The sequence below is a fragment of the Poecilia formosa genome, unplaced genomic scaffold (assembly GCF_000485575.1).
Source record: "Poecilia formosa unplaced genomic scaffold, Poecilia_formosa-5.1.2 Scaffold368, whole genome shotgun sequence".
NCBI lineage: Eukaryota > Metazoa > Chordata > Actinopteri > Cyprinodontiformes > Poeciliidae > Poecilia > Poecilia formosa.
Window position 1 is genome coordinate 183306 of NW_006800307.1, and position 14848 is coordinate 198153.

General features: G+C 46.9%; 3 protein-coding genes across 4 annotated transcripts in view; 1 reads left to right on the plus strand and 2 right to left on the minus strand.

Annotated features, from left to right (window-relative positions):
- Positions 1-7017, plus strand: part of LOC103153929 (lysozyme C) — a 13924-nt gene extending 6907 nt beyond the window's left edge. The window contains exon 5 of the mRNA XM_016662335.1: positions 7007-7017. The gene's annotated coding sequence lies outside the window, so the exon portion shown is untranslated. The remainder of the gene's footprint in view (positions 1-7006) is intronic.
- mbd2 (methyl-CpG binding domain protein 2) lies at positions 7-10473 on the minus strand. 2 transcript variants are annotated; one of them, XM_016662334.1, is made up of 7 exons: positions 10162-10473; positions 5772-5931; positions 4609-4749; positions 4334-4424; positions 4085-4262; positions 2820-2947; positions 7-237 (listed from the first exon to the last, which is right to left on the minus strand). In XM_016662334.1, the coding sequence occupies exons 1-7, from the start codon at positions 10237-10239 to the stop codon at positions 42-44; spliced, it is 972 nt and encodes a 323-aa protein (XP_016517820.1). In that variant the 5' UTR covers positions 10240-10473; the 3' UTR covers positions 7-41. The 2 variants fall into 2 exon arrangements, with proteins under 2 accessions (XP_016517820.1, XP_007575083.1); XM_007575021.2 differs by lacking the exon at positions 10162-10473 and adding an exon at positions 8664-9113 and having other exon boundaries at positions 151-237.
- Positions 10474-11029: 556 nt separating this feature from the next.
- Positions 11030-14486, minus strand: LOC103153931 (tubulin alpha-1B chain-like). Its single transcript, XM_007575023.2, has 4 exons — positions 14375-14486; positions 12947-13169; positions 12515-12663; positions 11030-12246 (listed from the first exon to the last, which is right to left on the minus strand). The coding sequence occupies exons 1-4, from the start codon at positions 14375-14377 to the stop codon at positions 11269-11271; spliced, it is 1353 nt and encodes a 450-aa protein (XP_007575085.1). The 5' UTR covers positions 14378-14486; the 3' UTR covers positions 11030-11268.
- Between the last annotated feature and the right edge of the window lie 362 nt (positions 14487-14848).

Here is a 14848-nt window from a genome sequence, read left to right on the forward strand (position 1 = left end):
GAGGCGAGGTCACCGGGAGGCGAGGGCACTGGGCGGCGGGGTCACGGGGAGGCGGGGGCTGGTTGAAGGCTTTGGTTGCTGGTTTGGATCCGTCTGAGCTGCTCCGGGTCCAGGCGTATAAACGGTTTCCTGAGCTGAGGAACCTGAGGAAGCAGACCGGGTTCTGGTCGGAGCGGGCCGGGTTTGAATCTGGATTTGGTTGAAGGTGGAAACCCTGAGGATGGTGGACAGGAGGACCTGAGGACAGAAGGAAGACGTTGATAATCTTCAGACATTTGATCCTGTTTCTTGTTTCAGCTCCTTAACGACTAAGAGACGTTTTCATACGTCACCACCACTTACGACAGAAATCAATTAAGTTATACAAAGAAATCAAAGATATATAAGAAACGACAAAATCAAGTCAAAGGAAAATAAACAGTAGTGGGCCCAGAACTGCGCCTGGTTCCACTTTTAATAACCTGGGAAGACCCAGATGATGATGTCACAGCTTCTGATTGGTTATTTCTCAACACAGGTTGGTAACAAACTGGTTCAAAGGACAAACAGGACGGTAGTGACCCGGTCACCGGTTCTGACAGGAGAAACAGGCCGAAAATCCAGCAAACTACAACAAATAGACACTTCACTGAGGGAAACGTCCTCCATTTGTCCTACTCTCCCGTTTCATTTGTTTATGTAGCTGCAGCTACAGCGCTCTGATTGGCTGAGATTCCTGACATAGGCTGACATGATGCTGCCATCACCGAATCGTTTTCACTCTGATGCAGGGTCCGTTCTTCTGCTCTGTCTGCAGGCGGCTGCTGGTACTGAGCCCGGTTCTGGTCCTGCTGTTAAAGGGGGGTTTCCTCTCCACTGTCGCCTCAAGCTTTTTCAGCTAATCTGAATATAAACTGAACTTTCTGGACTGTCTGTCCGTCTATGGAAACATCTGGTTTCAGCTGCAGGTCAATTTATCCGTCGTCTCTAATTTGTCTCCAACTTTAATCAGAGGAAAACATCCAAATGCTTCTGCATTCATCCATGTTTTCCTTGCTGCAGACTGGTTTTCTGACTGGTTTATCTGATGCAGACTGGTTTTCTGACTGGTTTATCTGATGCAGACTGGNTGCAGACTGGTTTTCTGACTGGTTTATCTGATGCAGACTGGTTTTCTGACTGGTTTATCTGATGCAGACTGGCTGGCTGTTAGCTGGAGTTTCCAGAGGAGCTGATTCAGGCAATTTTCAGCTGCTGCTAATTAGTGAATGTTGAAGCACAGAATTATTTATCTGCTTCAAAGTCCTTCAGAGACAGAGTGTGTGTGTGTGTGTGTGTGTGAGAGAGGTGTGTGTGTGTGTGTGTGTGTGTGTGTGTGTGTGTGAGAGAGATCGGCCTCGATCAGGCTGCAGATTATCAGGATTTCCTAATTATTAGGAGTAATGAAGACGGAGTCGTGGATTATGAGGCTGAATCCTGAAAACCCTGCTGCAGACGCAGAGAGACGCTGAACAATGCAGAGTCCATCACCAAGTGTGTTCAGCAGCGGTGGGGGAGGGGCAGCAAACAGAACCACACACTGGACCCGGCAGCAGAAACACGGACTGTTTCTGCATCAAATATTAGAAATAATGAAATTATTGAAGGTATTCTGCTGATTTCAGGCACAATATTCCTCATAGTGGAACTTTTTTATAGTTTTCAGACAAACTTCAGCAGCTTAGGTGGCAGACAGAGTCGAGCAGAACCGTCTGCTGCAACAGAGACACGAGACGGAACCAAAACAAATGAGCTGAAACCAGCAGAAACCAGTTAAAACCGACTGAACTGGACCAAACCACCCAACATCGGCTGAAACCCTGAGAAACCGTCTTAAACTGGGTGAAACCCGTAGAAACCAGTTCCTGTCCCCCAGTTAGACCAACAACCTGATGATTTACCAACATCAGATATGGAGTTCATCTGCTGTTCATCCCTCATGTTTGCTCATCTTCTTCCTCCGTCTCCCCTCAGCGTGTTGCTGCCCCCTGCTGGCCGTTTATGACCTAAACTGGCTGCTGGCTGCAATCACTCCTCCACTCTCTCAGCCTCTTTCAGCACACATGGCTAGCATGTAGCTAATCTACACACACACACACACACACACACACACACGGCTGCATTAACAGCAGGTAACATCAGGACAAACATCCTGACAGATTGAGTCAGCAACTGAACAGACAGTGAGACGTTCTCACCGTCTGTTCAGTTTGGGAATCTGTTCAGTTTGGGAATCTGTTCAGTAGCTGCTGTTTTATGCTCTTAATGCACCGATCCATGTGCCAGAGATCAGAACCATCAGAACCAGCCTGATTTTACCAGAATCATCTGCACCAAGAAAAGCTGAGAATTGGTGCTATGGGCAGGCCCCAAATATTAGTAACGATGACATTTTACCAAAAAACATCTTAGATTAAAGGAAAAACGTTGTTTTCATGAGAAAAAGGCTCCAGGAACAAATGAAGTTACTTCTGTGTGTTCAGTAATATTTCAGCTTTATTCTCGTATCACTTTGATTTTATTGTCTTATGACCTTATTCTTGTAAAAAAAAGAAAACCCAGCCTGATTCTGATGTTTGTGTCTGGAGTCGACCTGAACTCAAAGTCCAAATAAACAGAGGCTGTAAAACGCTGGTCAACCAAGATGGCCGCCGTGGCAATCAGGAGTCTTGCTCTCAAACTGAACATTTAAGATGTTGCGTTGGATGGCTGCTGGATTCTTCCCGTTTCTCTCCTTCACATGAACCCACCGACCTTGTCTGCATCACAGTTACCACGGTAACCAGGTCGCCCTGCCTCACCTGTCCGTCTTTAGGCCGTTTTTCCATGCAGCAGTTCCCGGGAGTTTTCGGCGGCTCTGGCCAACCCGTCGGCCATCAGCGCCTCCTCCAGGCTGCGGCGGGCCTGGTACACCTTCAGCTCCTGATCCCTGCCAGAACACACAGAACCGGGTCAGAACTGCATCTGAGCCGCTCCAGAACTTCTCCTTCGTTACGAACCGTTTCCGTCTGGGCGGATCTGGTTCTCCTCAGCAGAACAGAAACATAAACCAGGATTTATTAGAGTTCGCTTAGAATCAACACGTTCTCACAGTCTGTTCAGTTTGGGAATCTGTTCAGTTTGGGAATCTGTTCAGTTTGGGAATCTGTTCAGTTTGGGAATCTGTTCAGTTTGGGAATCTGTTCAGGAGCTGCTGGAATCAGAATGTAGAGGCGTTACTGGACCAGAGGGATGACGGCTGATGAGACCAGAACCAGAAGAACCACAGACCAGAATGTTCCTGCTTTAATTCACATGAAGAAGAAAAACACAAAGAGGAAGAGGAGGGGGAAGAGGAATGGGAGCAATTTGGGATGACAGGCACATTCAGCCGGAGAGACGGAGAAAGAATGAGAAATTAATGGAGGGAAGAGATAAAAAATGAGGAGGAGGAGGGAATACTGCTGGAGGGAGAGGAGGAAGATAAGGATGTTTCTGGAAAGGAGGAGAAAATGAAGTGGAGGAGGAAATGGATGGAGGAAAACAGGAGGAGGAGAGGAAGCATCCGGAAAGAGGAAGATGGATGGAGAGAGAGCGAGCTGGGAAGAACAGGTGATGGAGGATCTACTGATGGGTTTCACTGATTCTGCTCCCACAGCGCCCCCTGCTGTCCGTCTGCAGGAACAGCAAACCTTCAGCCTGAAACCAGAAACAACCAGCAGATTCCCACTCATCCCAGTATTCCCAGAGGAACCAGCTGAGTCGTCCCAGTTGGTTCAACAAACTGCTTTAAACTGTAGGATTAAACTTTAATTCATGTTTCATTTTGAGCCTGGTTCTGATCCAAACCTCCAGGTTCCAACACATTTACAGTCAAAACTTCCCAGAATTCCCAGCGAGTTCACTGTGTTGATTATTTCCCAGCCTAATCCAGGCCTGGAGAATCCTTAAATTAACCTGGAATGAAACATCCTGGGATCAGAACCTCAGCGGATCATCCGGTCTGACAGAAGAATCCTGATTCCGAACAGATTCCCGATTGGAACAGTTCTGGAGGATCCCTGAATGACCTGGTTCCCGGCCTCACCGGATCTGCTCGTCCGTCACGGTGAAGGTCTTGCAGAGCGGCTGGGTCGTGTTCAGCCAGATGGCCGGGTTCTTCTCGGCCGCCGCCGACGTCTGACCCGTGATCGGCGCCGAGCTCATGTGCAGGGCGCTGGCGATGGCCGACAGCAGGACGTCGTCGCCGGAGTCCGGCCCGATGCCTGCGGACAGGAGAGGTCAGGGGTCAGGGGTCGGAGGTCAGGCCGGGTTCTGCTGGAGGTTTGGGTCTTACCCTGCAGGCCTTTGGGCAGGTCCATGCTGCGCAGAACCTGCTCTGTGATGTCCGACGACCGCAGGCCCGTCAGACGCTTCTCCCAGAACAGCTGCAGAACAAACAGGACCAGAACCAGAACGTCTGATTGGTTCTCGTGGTCATAATGTTCTGCCTGATTGGTTTATAATCGTGTGTGCTCATTGGTCGTCTCTTCTCAGAGCTGATTCCTGATTGGCTCCTCGGCCCCGTCTGGTGGTGGCCGGTTGCCATGACAACCCGGGCCCCGCCCTCACCTGTCGCGGCTGCTCCACGGCTCTCTGCAGGTCCGTCTTCACCTTGTTTCCGGGGTGACTGGTAACCTTGGTAACGGGCTGTTTGAAGATGGAGGCCGTCTGTCTGATGGGCAGAGCCGTGTTCAGGTCCGGTTTGCCTCCCTGCAGGGAAACAGAAACAGGTTGGGGTCGGTCTGATGCTGCATTCATTCATTCATCCACTCAGCATGAACCTGCCAGGAGCTGCAGGGTTAACTCATCGCCGTGGCAACTACAGGAAGTTCCTGAGTGAGGATGTGTGAACAGCTCAGAGTCTCAAACACACACACACACACACACACACACACACACACACACACACACACACACACTGGTCCACTCTGACTCTAATGGTTCTGGTTCTGAGACTCTGGGTCGGTTCTGGAGTCAGTTTCAGATCCTGTTCCAGACGAGCCGGGTCAGAACGGACCAGAACCACAGTTCTACAGAACCTGCTTTGGCCTTACAGGCAGTGGGCATGCAGCACAGGGGCGCAGCAGAGGGGGCCTCTGGAGGGCCGGAGCCCCGATGATGTCTCAGCGCCTTACGCTCCTTCACCCTGCGCACATGACGAGGTGAAGGGGCGAGTTTTACCTTTCACATAACGTCGTCTGGGGGGGCGTATGTTTTCCACGCTCCTTCAACCTTCCTCCGGGGGGGAGGGGGGTGGGGGGGCCGATTTATGTTATGTTTTCGCATCCACCTGAATAATGTGTAGTTGTGCCCCTGCTTACAGGTTCTGATAACGGGTTCTGCTGAGGTCTCATTTGGACTTCTGCTTTTTCACCGCTTCACAACAGAACCCGACCTGAACCAACTGTGTCCTGATTCTGAACTGATTCTTTTTCTGAACAGATTCCTGAACCTAAAGAGATTCCAGTGTCTGAAGCATTTCTCCTCTGACCTCTGACCCTGATTAGATTCATGATTTTAAACAGAATGAACAAAATCTAGAATATAAACCGCTGACTTTGAACAGATTCCTGATTCTGAACAGATTCCTGATTCTGAACAGATTCTCCAGTGAACTGTCTGCTGCCTCCCAGCAGGAGAATCTCTGTTAATCTGCATAAGCCCCGCCCCCTTTATGGCCACACCCCATCATTCCCTCGTTTGGGTCCGCCCCATCGTAGCTCCGCCCCTACCTTGGCCAGGTTCTGTGCGTCGTGTCGGAACCGCTGCTTGTTCTTCTGCAGTTTTCCGGGCATCATCTTCCCGGTCCGGAAGTCGAAGCAGGCCAGGTCCACGGCGTTGCCGAGGTAACGGGCCAGCTGCGGCTTGCTCCGGAACTTCTTCCCTGTCGGACTGGAGGAGACAAGACAACTGGGTCAGTCCGGACAAACTGGACCTGCAGGTTCTGACGGGTCCGGCTCAGTCTCAGGACGTTCTGCTGCAGATTGGGTCACATTCTGGGAAAATAACTGAGCTGCTCAGAGAGGTTCCGATTAATCACGATTGATTGATTAGTGAAATAATCATCAATATGTAAAGACAGATTATTGGCTTATTAACATCTTTAAGGTGTTTCTAATATTGTATAAAATGTTTAAATGTTTAAATCAAAAATCTGGAACAAATATTTTTATCTGATTAATCAATTAATAATCAATTAATCGTCAGAATAATTACTAAAATGATTGTTATTTGCAGCCAGAGTCCAAACTGGGTCAACAGAACCATGATCCACAACAGCTGAAAAAGAAAATAATCCAGCTGCTGCAGTGGCCTAGTCAAAGTCCTGATGTCAGCCGGATGACTCAAGCTGCTGCAGTGGCCTAGTCAAAGTCCTGATGTCAGCTGGATGACTCAAGCTGCTGCAGTGGCCTAGTCAAAGTCCTGATGTCAGCCGGATGCTGAGGTGAGCTGCTGCAGTGGCCTAGTCAAAGTCCTGATGTCAGCTGGATGACTCCAGCTGCTGCAGTGGCCTAGTCAAAGTCCTGATGTCAGCCGGATGACTCAAGCTGCTGCAGTGGCCTAGTCAAAGTCCTGATGTCAGGCGGATGACTCAAGCTGCTGCAGTGGCCTAGTCAAAGTCCTGATGTCAGCCGGATGACTCAAGCTGCTGCAGTGGCCTAGTCAAAGTCCTGATGTCNGATGCTGAGGTGGGCGGCTGTCCGGTGTGAGTCACTGGGAGCCACTGGGAGCTCTGGGCTCAGACTGGAGCTGCTGCTCTTCCAGTAAGCTGCTGACTGACTTCCTGACTAGCTGATGAGTCACCTCCCGGCCCGACCCGACCCGAAACTCAGCCTTTCAGGAAGTGGCGGAGCCGGCAGCGGCGGCGCCCAGCAACAGGAAGCGCCGGCGGGCGGCCGCTACCTCGCCGCAGCTCAGGCAGGCCTGCAGCGGGAGCCGCTTCCTGTGGCCCCGTGCTGCAGCAGAGAAGAAGAAGCTGCAGTCCACTCCGACCCCATCTGCTGATGCATGATGGGAAAAGTCCAGACTGGATGACGGCAGAGCAGCAGCAGGCCCGGGTCGGCAGGTCCGACTCAAAACAAGTTCAGCTGTACCAAACCTCACCACTAGATGGCAGCATGCGTGACAGCCTGTCCCTTTAAGAGGGTCTGGAGGAGATCTGGGTTTAGAAGTAGATGTGAGTCGGGTCTCTGTGTTCTTCTGGGTCAGCTGTGGTTCTGGACCTGGAGGCCATTTTCTCTCCTTCTTATTGTTGAATCATGACCTCTGACCTTAACTGAAGCGGTGAGGCCTGCAGAGCTTCAGATGCTGCTTTAGTTCCTCAGGGGCCCCAAGTTAGCATGATACATACTTAGCATGCTGACTATACCATGCTAACTAACATATGCTAACTAAACATTTAATGTAGCAAAGAAGCAAAGGTTGAGCCGCTTTAAAGGCAATACAGACGTTTACCAACGACCAGAACGGACTCAGGCTAACCAGCAGGAGTTTATATTCAAGTTCTCAAGACCCTGCTTTTATTTTGATAGTACACTTCCACTTATCTGCAAGAAAATTTGCACATTAGCTCAATATTTAATTCTGAGCTAGCTAAACATTTAGTTTGTGTACTACAAGTTTAGCTAACTTGGAGCTATTTGGATATTTAACAAGCTCAAAAATTAGCTAGCTCTAAGCTAGATTGGAGCTAAATACTTATGTTGAGTTAAATATTTAGCTACTAACTAAATATTTAGCCTGCTAAGTATTTAGTTAGTTAACTGAATACTTAGCTTGCACAAAGCTAACCAAATATTTAACAATCTCAAAGCTAAATTGGATTTAAATACTTAGCTAAATATTTAGTTCCCATATTAGTTTGTAGCTTGACAAGTAAATATTTAGCTTGCTAGCTGAATATTTAGTTTGAAACTGTGACATTTATAAATGCCGTTTTTTCTCTCATGACAGGCTAAATAACCCAAATTATGACTGTTAATTTCTGATTGTTACTAACAGCACCCTTTAATAAACCATATTCAATCCATCCTCTTCAATCAGGACATCAAAGCCCAATAAATAAATAATAAGTAAATAATAAACCAGAACACACTGGGCCCGCTCCAGCCTACTTCAGACTGTCAGTCGGGTTCTGGTCAAGTGATTTCTTCATTCTAGGGTCAGGCAGTGAGCAGGCCTGAGGGATTTAAATAAATGTGAATTAATTATTTAACCGGGGTGTGAATACTTTCTGCGTGGTGGAAACGTGTCGTTGGGTCAGAAAGCAGAATCCTGCAGCGGGTGTGAAAACTTTCACAGGTTCCGTTTGTTGGCTCGGTTCTAGAAATGAATTATTCTGGACTCTGAACAGAACCGTCCTGAACTGGGTCAAATAATCCGGGATTAATCTGGATCAGAGCAGAAGTTGCTGGAATGAAGTGAAAGCAAACAGAACCTCGGAACCGGCCGGCCCAGTCCCAGTAGTTCCCGTCAGTTCCAGTAAACAACTGGTTCTGTGGAAAAACACTCCCAGCGGGACATTTCTGGAACCGCAGAGCCGTTTCCCATAAACACAATGTACTTCTCAGAGTAGGACGGCTCGGTTCGGACCAGCAGCTGCTGGTTCCGAACTGATGGATCACCTGTAGTAGTAGACGTCGCTCTTTCCGGCGCTCAGCCCGGACTTCCTGATCACTTCCTCCTTCTTCCAGCCGGGCGGCAGCGCCGGACAGTCCGTCCTCTTCCTCTCCATCACCGCGGGGCTCCCGGTCCGGATCGGTTCCGCTCAGTCCCGGACAAACAGGCGGCGCGCCGAGCTCAGGCGGACCGACGTCACCAACGTTAACGGCAGCGGTCCCGCCCCGGTTCGGCTTCTCTCGGCTTTAACTCGGCCAGAAAGTGAAACCCGGCTCGGACAGTTCTGTGACCCGGGAGGTCCGGACTGGATACGAGGTTCGGTTCCGAGTGTTCGCGGGAAGAACCGGTGGGTCACAGCAGCTGAACTGGAGCTGAACCGGACCAACGGCAGACTGTGACGTCTCAGTCGGATCGCACTTCTACGACTGGCTCACGCCCGAAGATCGTCTGTTGCACAAGATGACTCACTCCTGACTCAAAAACGTCTGAAACTACAGAACGTTTACAGTTCCGGGATTAATCTTAATAGTATTTCCGCCTGAATAACCAATCAGAAAACATAATGCAAAGAATCCTCTGAGCCGAGAATAAAGTTAAAAACAAACTTTAAGTGACATATATATGTGTAGTTGACAAATAAGCTGTAATAAAAATAGTTTATATTTCTTATTTTATGTATTAATTTAATTCTGTGTTCTTGCTGTTTTCTGTTTCCATGTGGATCATATAATGTGTACAAAAATTAACTTTCTATCTTGTATCTTGTATTGAATTTTTTTCCCATCAATTTGCTGCATCAGTGCCAGAAATTGTTTAGTGGGGAGATGCTAAAAGTTATTTTCAACCACAACTGCTTTAATACATAATATTTTTTTTGATGAAGATGTGGCATAATATGGTTAATTTTTCTAAATAATCGCAGGAACGACAACACTACTCCTTAATTATTTTACATTAATTCTGTTCAAACTCAAAGAAATGTCCACAAACTCTTGCTTACAGCGACTTCCTTGTGTTCTCTTCATATTTACTTAATGTAGCACAAAGAAAGCTGCTTATTTGTCAAAACGTTCCGTGATGTCAGTGCAGGATGTGTTTTTTATTTTACACTTAAAACAGTTGAGAAAACAAGTCATCATCTACCCAGAATGCATTGTGGCATAAATACAATTTCAGTGTGACACTGTTTTATTTAATTTTATAAAACAGTCTATATATATATATATATATATATATATATATATATATATTTATTTATTATGTGTGGGTTTTTTACATCCGGAAAAAATGTTTTTCAAATAAACTAGTTGTGTATCCCTTAAATCTGAAGAGAAGGATTGGCGCAGTCTGAGGCATCATGGCGCTAATAAAAACGTGCTAGGAGACTCCGGCTTCTGCCCGGGTTAACCCACCGACTCATGTCCGCCTCTTATTACCAGCAATACCTTTAGAATTAAGTAGATTCTTTCAGACGTATTTAATGTGATGAATCAAAACACTGACCTCTGTTGTTGGTATCAGATTCGCAGGTTTTTGTCTGAGAATGAAAACGCAGCAGGAACTCCGCAGCTGGTCCTTCATCCCAGGATGGACAAATTACTGCCAGTTCAAAATAAACGGCGTTTCCACCATCTCAGGTGTAAACTCCAGTCCTGCCCTGCAACTGTTAGATGTTCCTCTGCTGCAGCACCTGAAGAGCATAATCAGGTCATTAAGGCTCTGGAGAGCTGATCTACCCCAGGAGGAGGAAATGAAGCCGTTTCATTCCGGTGTTTTCTACCTGTGGCTCATCTAAAACCTGCAGAGGACTGGAGTTAGAACTTAAATTTATGGATGACGTCGACTTTTTATTTGGCATTAACAGAATATGCATGGAAAAACTACGTCATTTGGAAAACAAACTTGATTCAGAGGCACAAATGCTGGGCAGCTCCTCTACCATAGCTACTAATCAACTCAATTTCTAAATGATCATAAATGATTTAAGCTTTATCTGATAAATTTGTTGAAATTCTGATAAGACCAAAATGAACAAATTCACTCATCTTTTGTACCAGTGTCAACATAAACCTTAAATACTTACTGTAGATAATATAAACTTATATAAAGTTAAAACATTTAGTGTTCACTGCGTGTTCTTGAACTCAAAGCTGGTGTAGAAACAGGAGGTCTCACTTCAACACAAATTCAGTGTTTGATGCTTTTCTGGTTAAAACATGTTTGATCTTCAGTGAATTTACTCAGGAATTTTATTTAAAAAGTGAAACTCCATAATATTACTCTAGTCCAGTGAAGTTAAACTCCTGAAATGATTTTTTAAAGCTCCCGCAGTGAGTGTTAGGTGGAACCTGAACATGGAGACAGACTGGACTGTTTTAAACAAATATTTTATTCATGATTTTAAAACAGAAATGTTTTATTCATGATTGTAACAGATAAAGGAAATGATGTGTAACAGCAGAGAGTAAACAGAGGAATGATCAGAACAGGAAGTGGAGCTGAAACTCAGCAGGAAACATGGAGTCATGATCTGGAGTCTCGATCAGGTCATGATGTGGAATGTCTTTCAGTCATAGCTAACGATGCTAAGGTAACCATGGTAACAGACGTCTAGTACTCCTCCCCCTCCTCGTCCTCGCCCTCCACCGAGTCGACGCCCACCTCCTCGTAGTCCTTCTCCAGGGCGGCCATGTCCTCCCGCGCCTCTGAGAACTCGCCCTCCTCCATGCCCTCGCCCACGTACCAGTGGACGAAGGCCCGCTTGGCGTACATCAGGTCAAACTTGTGGTCGAGGCGCGCCCAGGCCTCGGCGATGGCCGTGGTGTTGCTGAGCATGCAGACGGCGCGCTGCACCTTGGCCAGGTCTCCGCCCGGCACCACGGTGGGCGGCTGGTAGTTGATGCCCACCTTGAAGCCGGTGGGGCACCAGTCCACGAACTGGATGGAGCGCTTGGTCTTGATGGTGGCGATGGCGGCGTTGACGTCCTTGGGCACCACGTCGCCGCGGTACAGCAGGCAGCAGGCCATGTACTTGCCGTGGCGCGGGTCGCACTTCACCATCTGGTTGGCGGGCTCGAAGCAGGCGTTGGTGATCTCGGCCACCGTCAGCTGCTCGTGGTAGGCCTTCTCGGCCGAGATGACGGGCGCGTAGGTGGCCAGGGGGAAGTGGATGCGGGGGTACGGCACCAGGTTGGTCTGGAACTCCGTCAGGTCCACGTTCAGCGCGCCGTCGAAGCGCAGCGACGCCGTGATGGACGACACGATCTGGCTGATGAGGCGGTTCAGGTTGGTGTAGGTGGGGCGCTCGATGTCCAGGTTGCGCCGGCAGATGTCGTAGATGGCCTCGTTGTCCACCATGAAGGCGCAGTCCGAGTGCTCCAGGGTGGTGTGGGTGGTGAGGATGGAGTTGTACGGCTCCACCACCGCCGTGGAGACCTGCGGCGCCGGGTAGATGGAGAACTCCAGCTTGGACTTCTTCCCATAATCCACCGAGAGGCGCTCCATCAGCAGGGAGGTGAAGCCGGAGCCGGTTCCGCCGCCGAACGAGTGGAAGACCAGGAAGCCCTGCAGGCCGGTGCACTGGTCAGCCTGCAGAGAAACAACCGGGTCAGAACCGGGCCAGAACCCACAGCTGCTGCTCCTTTGGGCCGTCATCATGACTAATGATGTTAGATGATAAAAAAATCATAGCAGAAATTTAAGATCATTTTCAGGTAACGCATGATAACGGCATGACGGTTTAACATCTAAAAATCATTTTAATTAACAATCAAATTAATAATAAAACTTCCAGACGGCAGCAGACTGAAGACTCATCATCCAGGTTCTGTTGCAACCGTCCCAGTTCAGAACTCACCAGTTTACGGATGCGGTCCAGAACCGGGTCGATGATCTCCTTGCCGATGGTGTAGTGGCCGCGGGCGTAGTTGTTAGCAGCGTCTTCCTTCCCGGTGATGAGCTGCTCAGGGTGGAACAGCTGGCGGTACGTCCCGGTCCGAACCTCATCTACAAAAATAATAATAAATTTAACTCCTGGGTCACTTTATTTACATTAAGAAAACCTCAAGTAACTCATTTAAAATACATTTTATTACAAAATATAAACAGTCATGAAGGTATGAGACAAAATCTGTGAAAAATAAAATTGAGCTCTTCTGCTTCTCCCAGTGCTAACTAGGAACAACCAATCAGAGCCGGGGGGCGTGTCTCCACGCTGTCAATCACTATGTAAAAACTATTTTTCTTCTAAGAGTTACTGCAGCTTTAAGCCATGAACTCGGATTTTTACCGATGACGGTGGGCTCCAGGTCCACGAACACGGCCCTGGGGACGTGCTTCCCTGCCCCGGTCTCACTGAAGAAGGTGTTGAAGGAGTCGTCTCCCCCGCCGATGGTCTTATCGCTGGGCATCTGTCCGTCCGGCTGGATGCCGTGCTCCAGGCAGTACAGCTCCCAGCAGGCATTCCCGATCTGGACGCCAGCCTGGCCGACGTGGATGGAGATGCACTCACGCTGCAAACACACAAGCAGCAAAACGGCTTCAGATGATTTCACAGAACACCATCTGATAAAGGCTGCAAAGCTACAGAGATACTGATTTTTACTTTCCATTTGCAAAACATCTGCTGCAGAATTTATACTTCAAAAGTATTCATATCTTCTGCCTAAAAATGTTTTATTTAATACCAAAGCTCAGCAACATTTTAACAGCCATAACTTTATTTTTACATCTTCATCCACTTTGTCCACTCCTAGTTCTGTTTTGTTGACATTGAGCTCTTTTCACTAATGTTGATTTTGAACCTTTTTTGAAGCCGTTTACTTAATGACTGATTTATAATCCTAATCAAAGCTCCAACAAATATTTTATTCATCATCTCTGAAAAGATCTAAATACAAACTAAACATTTATGAAAGTGTGTGAAAACAACAAAATGACAAGCAAGTCAAAGAATGTAGATACAAAGACAGCAAGAATAAAACAATGAATAAGGTAAAAATTTACAGCATAAAAAATGCACTGAAATTATATTTTAAAAAGTCTGCTACGATTCAATGAAATAGAGGATCGAGTGGAATAATTTAATAAAATGTACATGTTTTTAATTTAACAGTAAAATAAAAAGCGGGAAAATACAGCAACTGAAATTTAAACACGGCTCTCATTCCATTTTGATTGGCTGTCGGTCTCGATAGCCCCGCCCCCAGCTCCCGGAGGGAAGCGGGTCCATCCTTCGGCCCAGCTCCAAATTGGCGTTGGTAGAACCCGGTTAGCGGTGCTAACAGAACGGATCGAGGCTAAGCAGCAGCAGCAGGGCCGGTTCGGAAGGAGAAATCTCAAAGAGTTATGATTAAACAGGGCCGCGGTCTTCAGACGGTTTGGCTGATCCCGAGCACGTGACCCTAAGGATTAAGGGCGCGAGCTGGAACCGTTATTAGTTCTCTTCATCTTTTTAAAAGTGCGCAGTGACTGACAGAAAAAACGATCAAATAATGCCCAGAAAATCTACCATCCTACCTAAGACTTATGTTTGAAGTAAAAACCCGGGCAACTAACGACTGAGATCAATTCGAACCAAAAGCCGCGTTGAAGCGGTTCTGAACAATTAAAAGGATACTTTTAGTACCACAGAAAAAATCCGGTTCTCCTCTCCTGAACTTCCTTTATAAGCACACATTCCCATAAAAATACTTTAAGATTTTCGAACAATTCTTACCATTTTGTGTAGTTGTTTTTGAGGTAAACTTCAACAAAAAAAGCCTTGAAAAGGTGGAAGTCTTACGGATCGACTGTTAGGCGGTCGAGGAAAGACAAAATGGAGACACTGCAGGCGGTACGCGCCGCTTTATGTAATGTACCACCAGGCCGGAGGGGGTTGGACTGTACCACCGGGTGTAGGGGGGGGTGTCATAAAACTAACTAAAATTGACTTATTTATGAATCTCGCAGGGTTATAAAATCAAAACAAACTAAATATAAAACATAGGGATTAATAATAATAATAATAAAATAACATTTTTATTTTGAACATGGAAAAAATGCAAATATTAGGAGAAAAAACAGGAAACAAAAAACTTAAACACTTTCATACCCAGTTCAAAAAGGAGAAAAAAACTTCAATGTTTATTAAATCCTAAATTATTATTATTATTATTATTATTATTATTATTATTATTATTATTATTATTAT

Bases quoted from the DNA above. Each gene is read 5' to 3' on its own strand.
- mbd2 (XM_016662334.1), bottom strand. From the start codon at position 10,239: ATGAAGGACCAGCTGCGGAGTTCCTGCTGCGTTTTCATTCTCAGACAA. The intron at 5,932-10,161 runs GTCAGTGTTTTG...TGTCTCCTCCAG, and splicing joins ATCTGATACCAACAACAGAG to TCCGACAGGGAAGAAGTTCC. The intron at 2,948-4,084 runs GTGAGGCCGGGA...GTGTTCTGGCAG, and splicing joins GTGACGGACGAGCAGATCCG to GGATCAGGAGCTGAAGGTGT.
- LOC103153931 (XM_007575023.2), bottom strand. The intron at 12,664-12,946 runs GTAAAAATCCGA...TTATTTTTGTAG, and splicing joins CCTGGAGCCCACCGTCATCG to ATGAGGTTCGGACCGGGACG. The intron at 12,247-12,514 runs GTGAGTTCTGAA...GTTTCTCTGCAG, and splicing joins TGGACCGCATCCGTAAACTG to GCTGACCAGTGCACCGGCCT.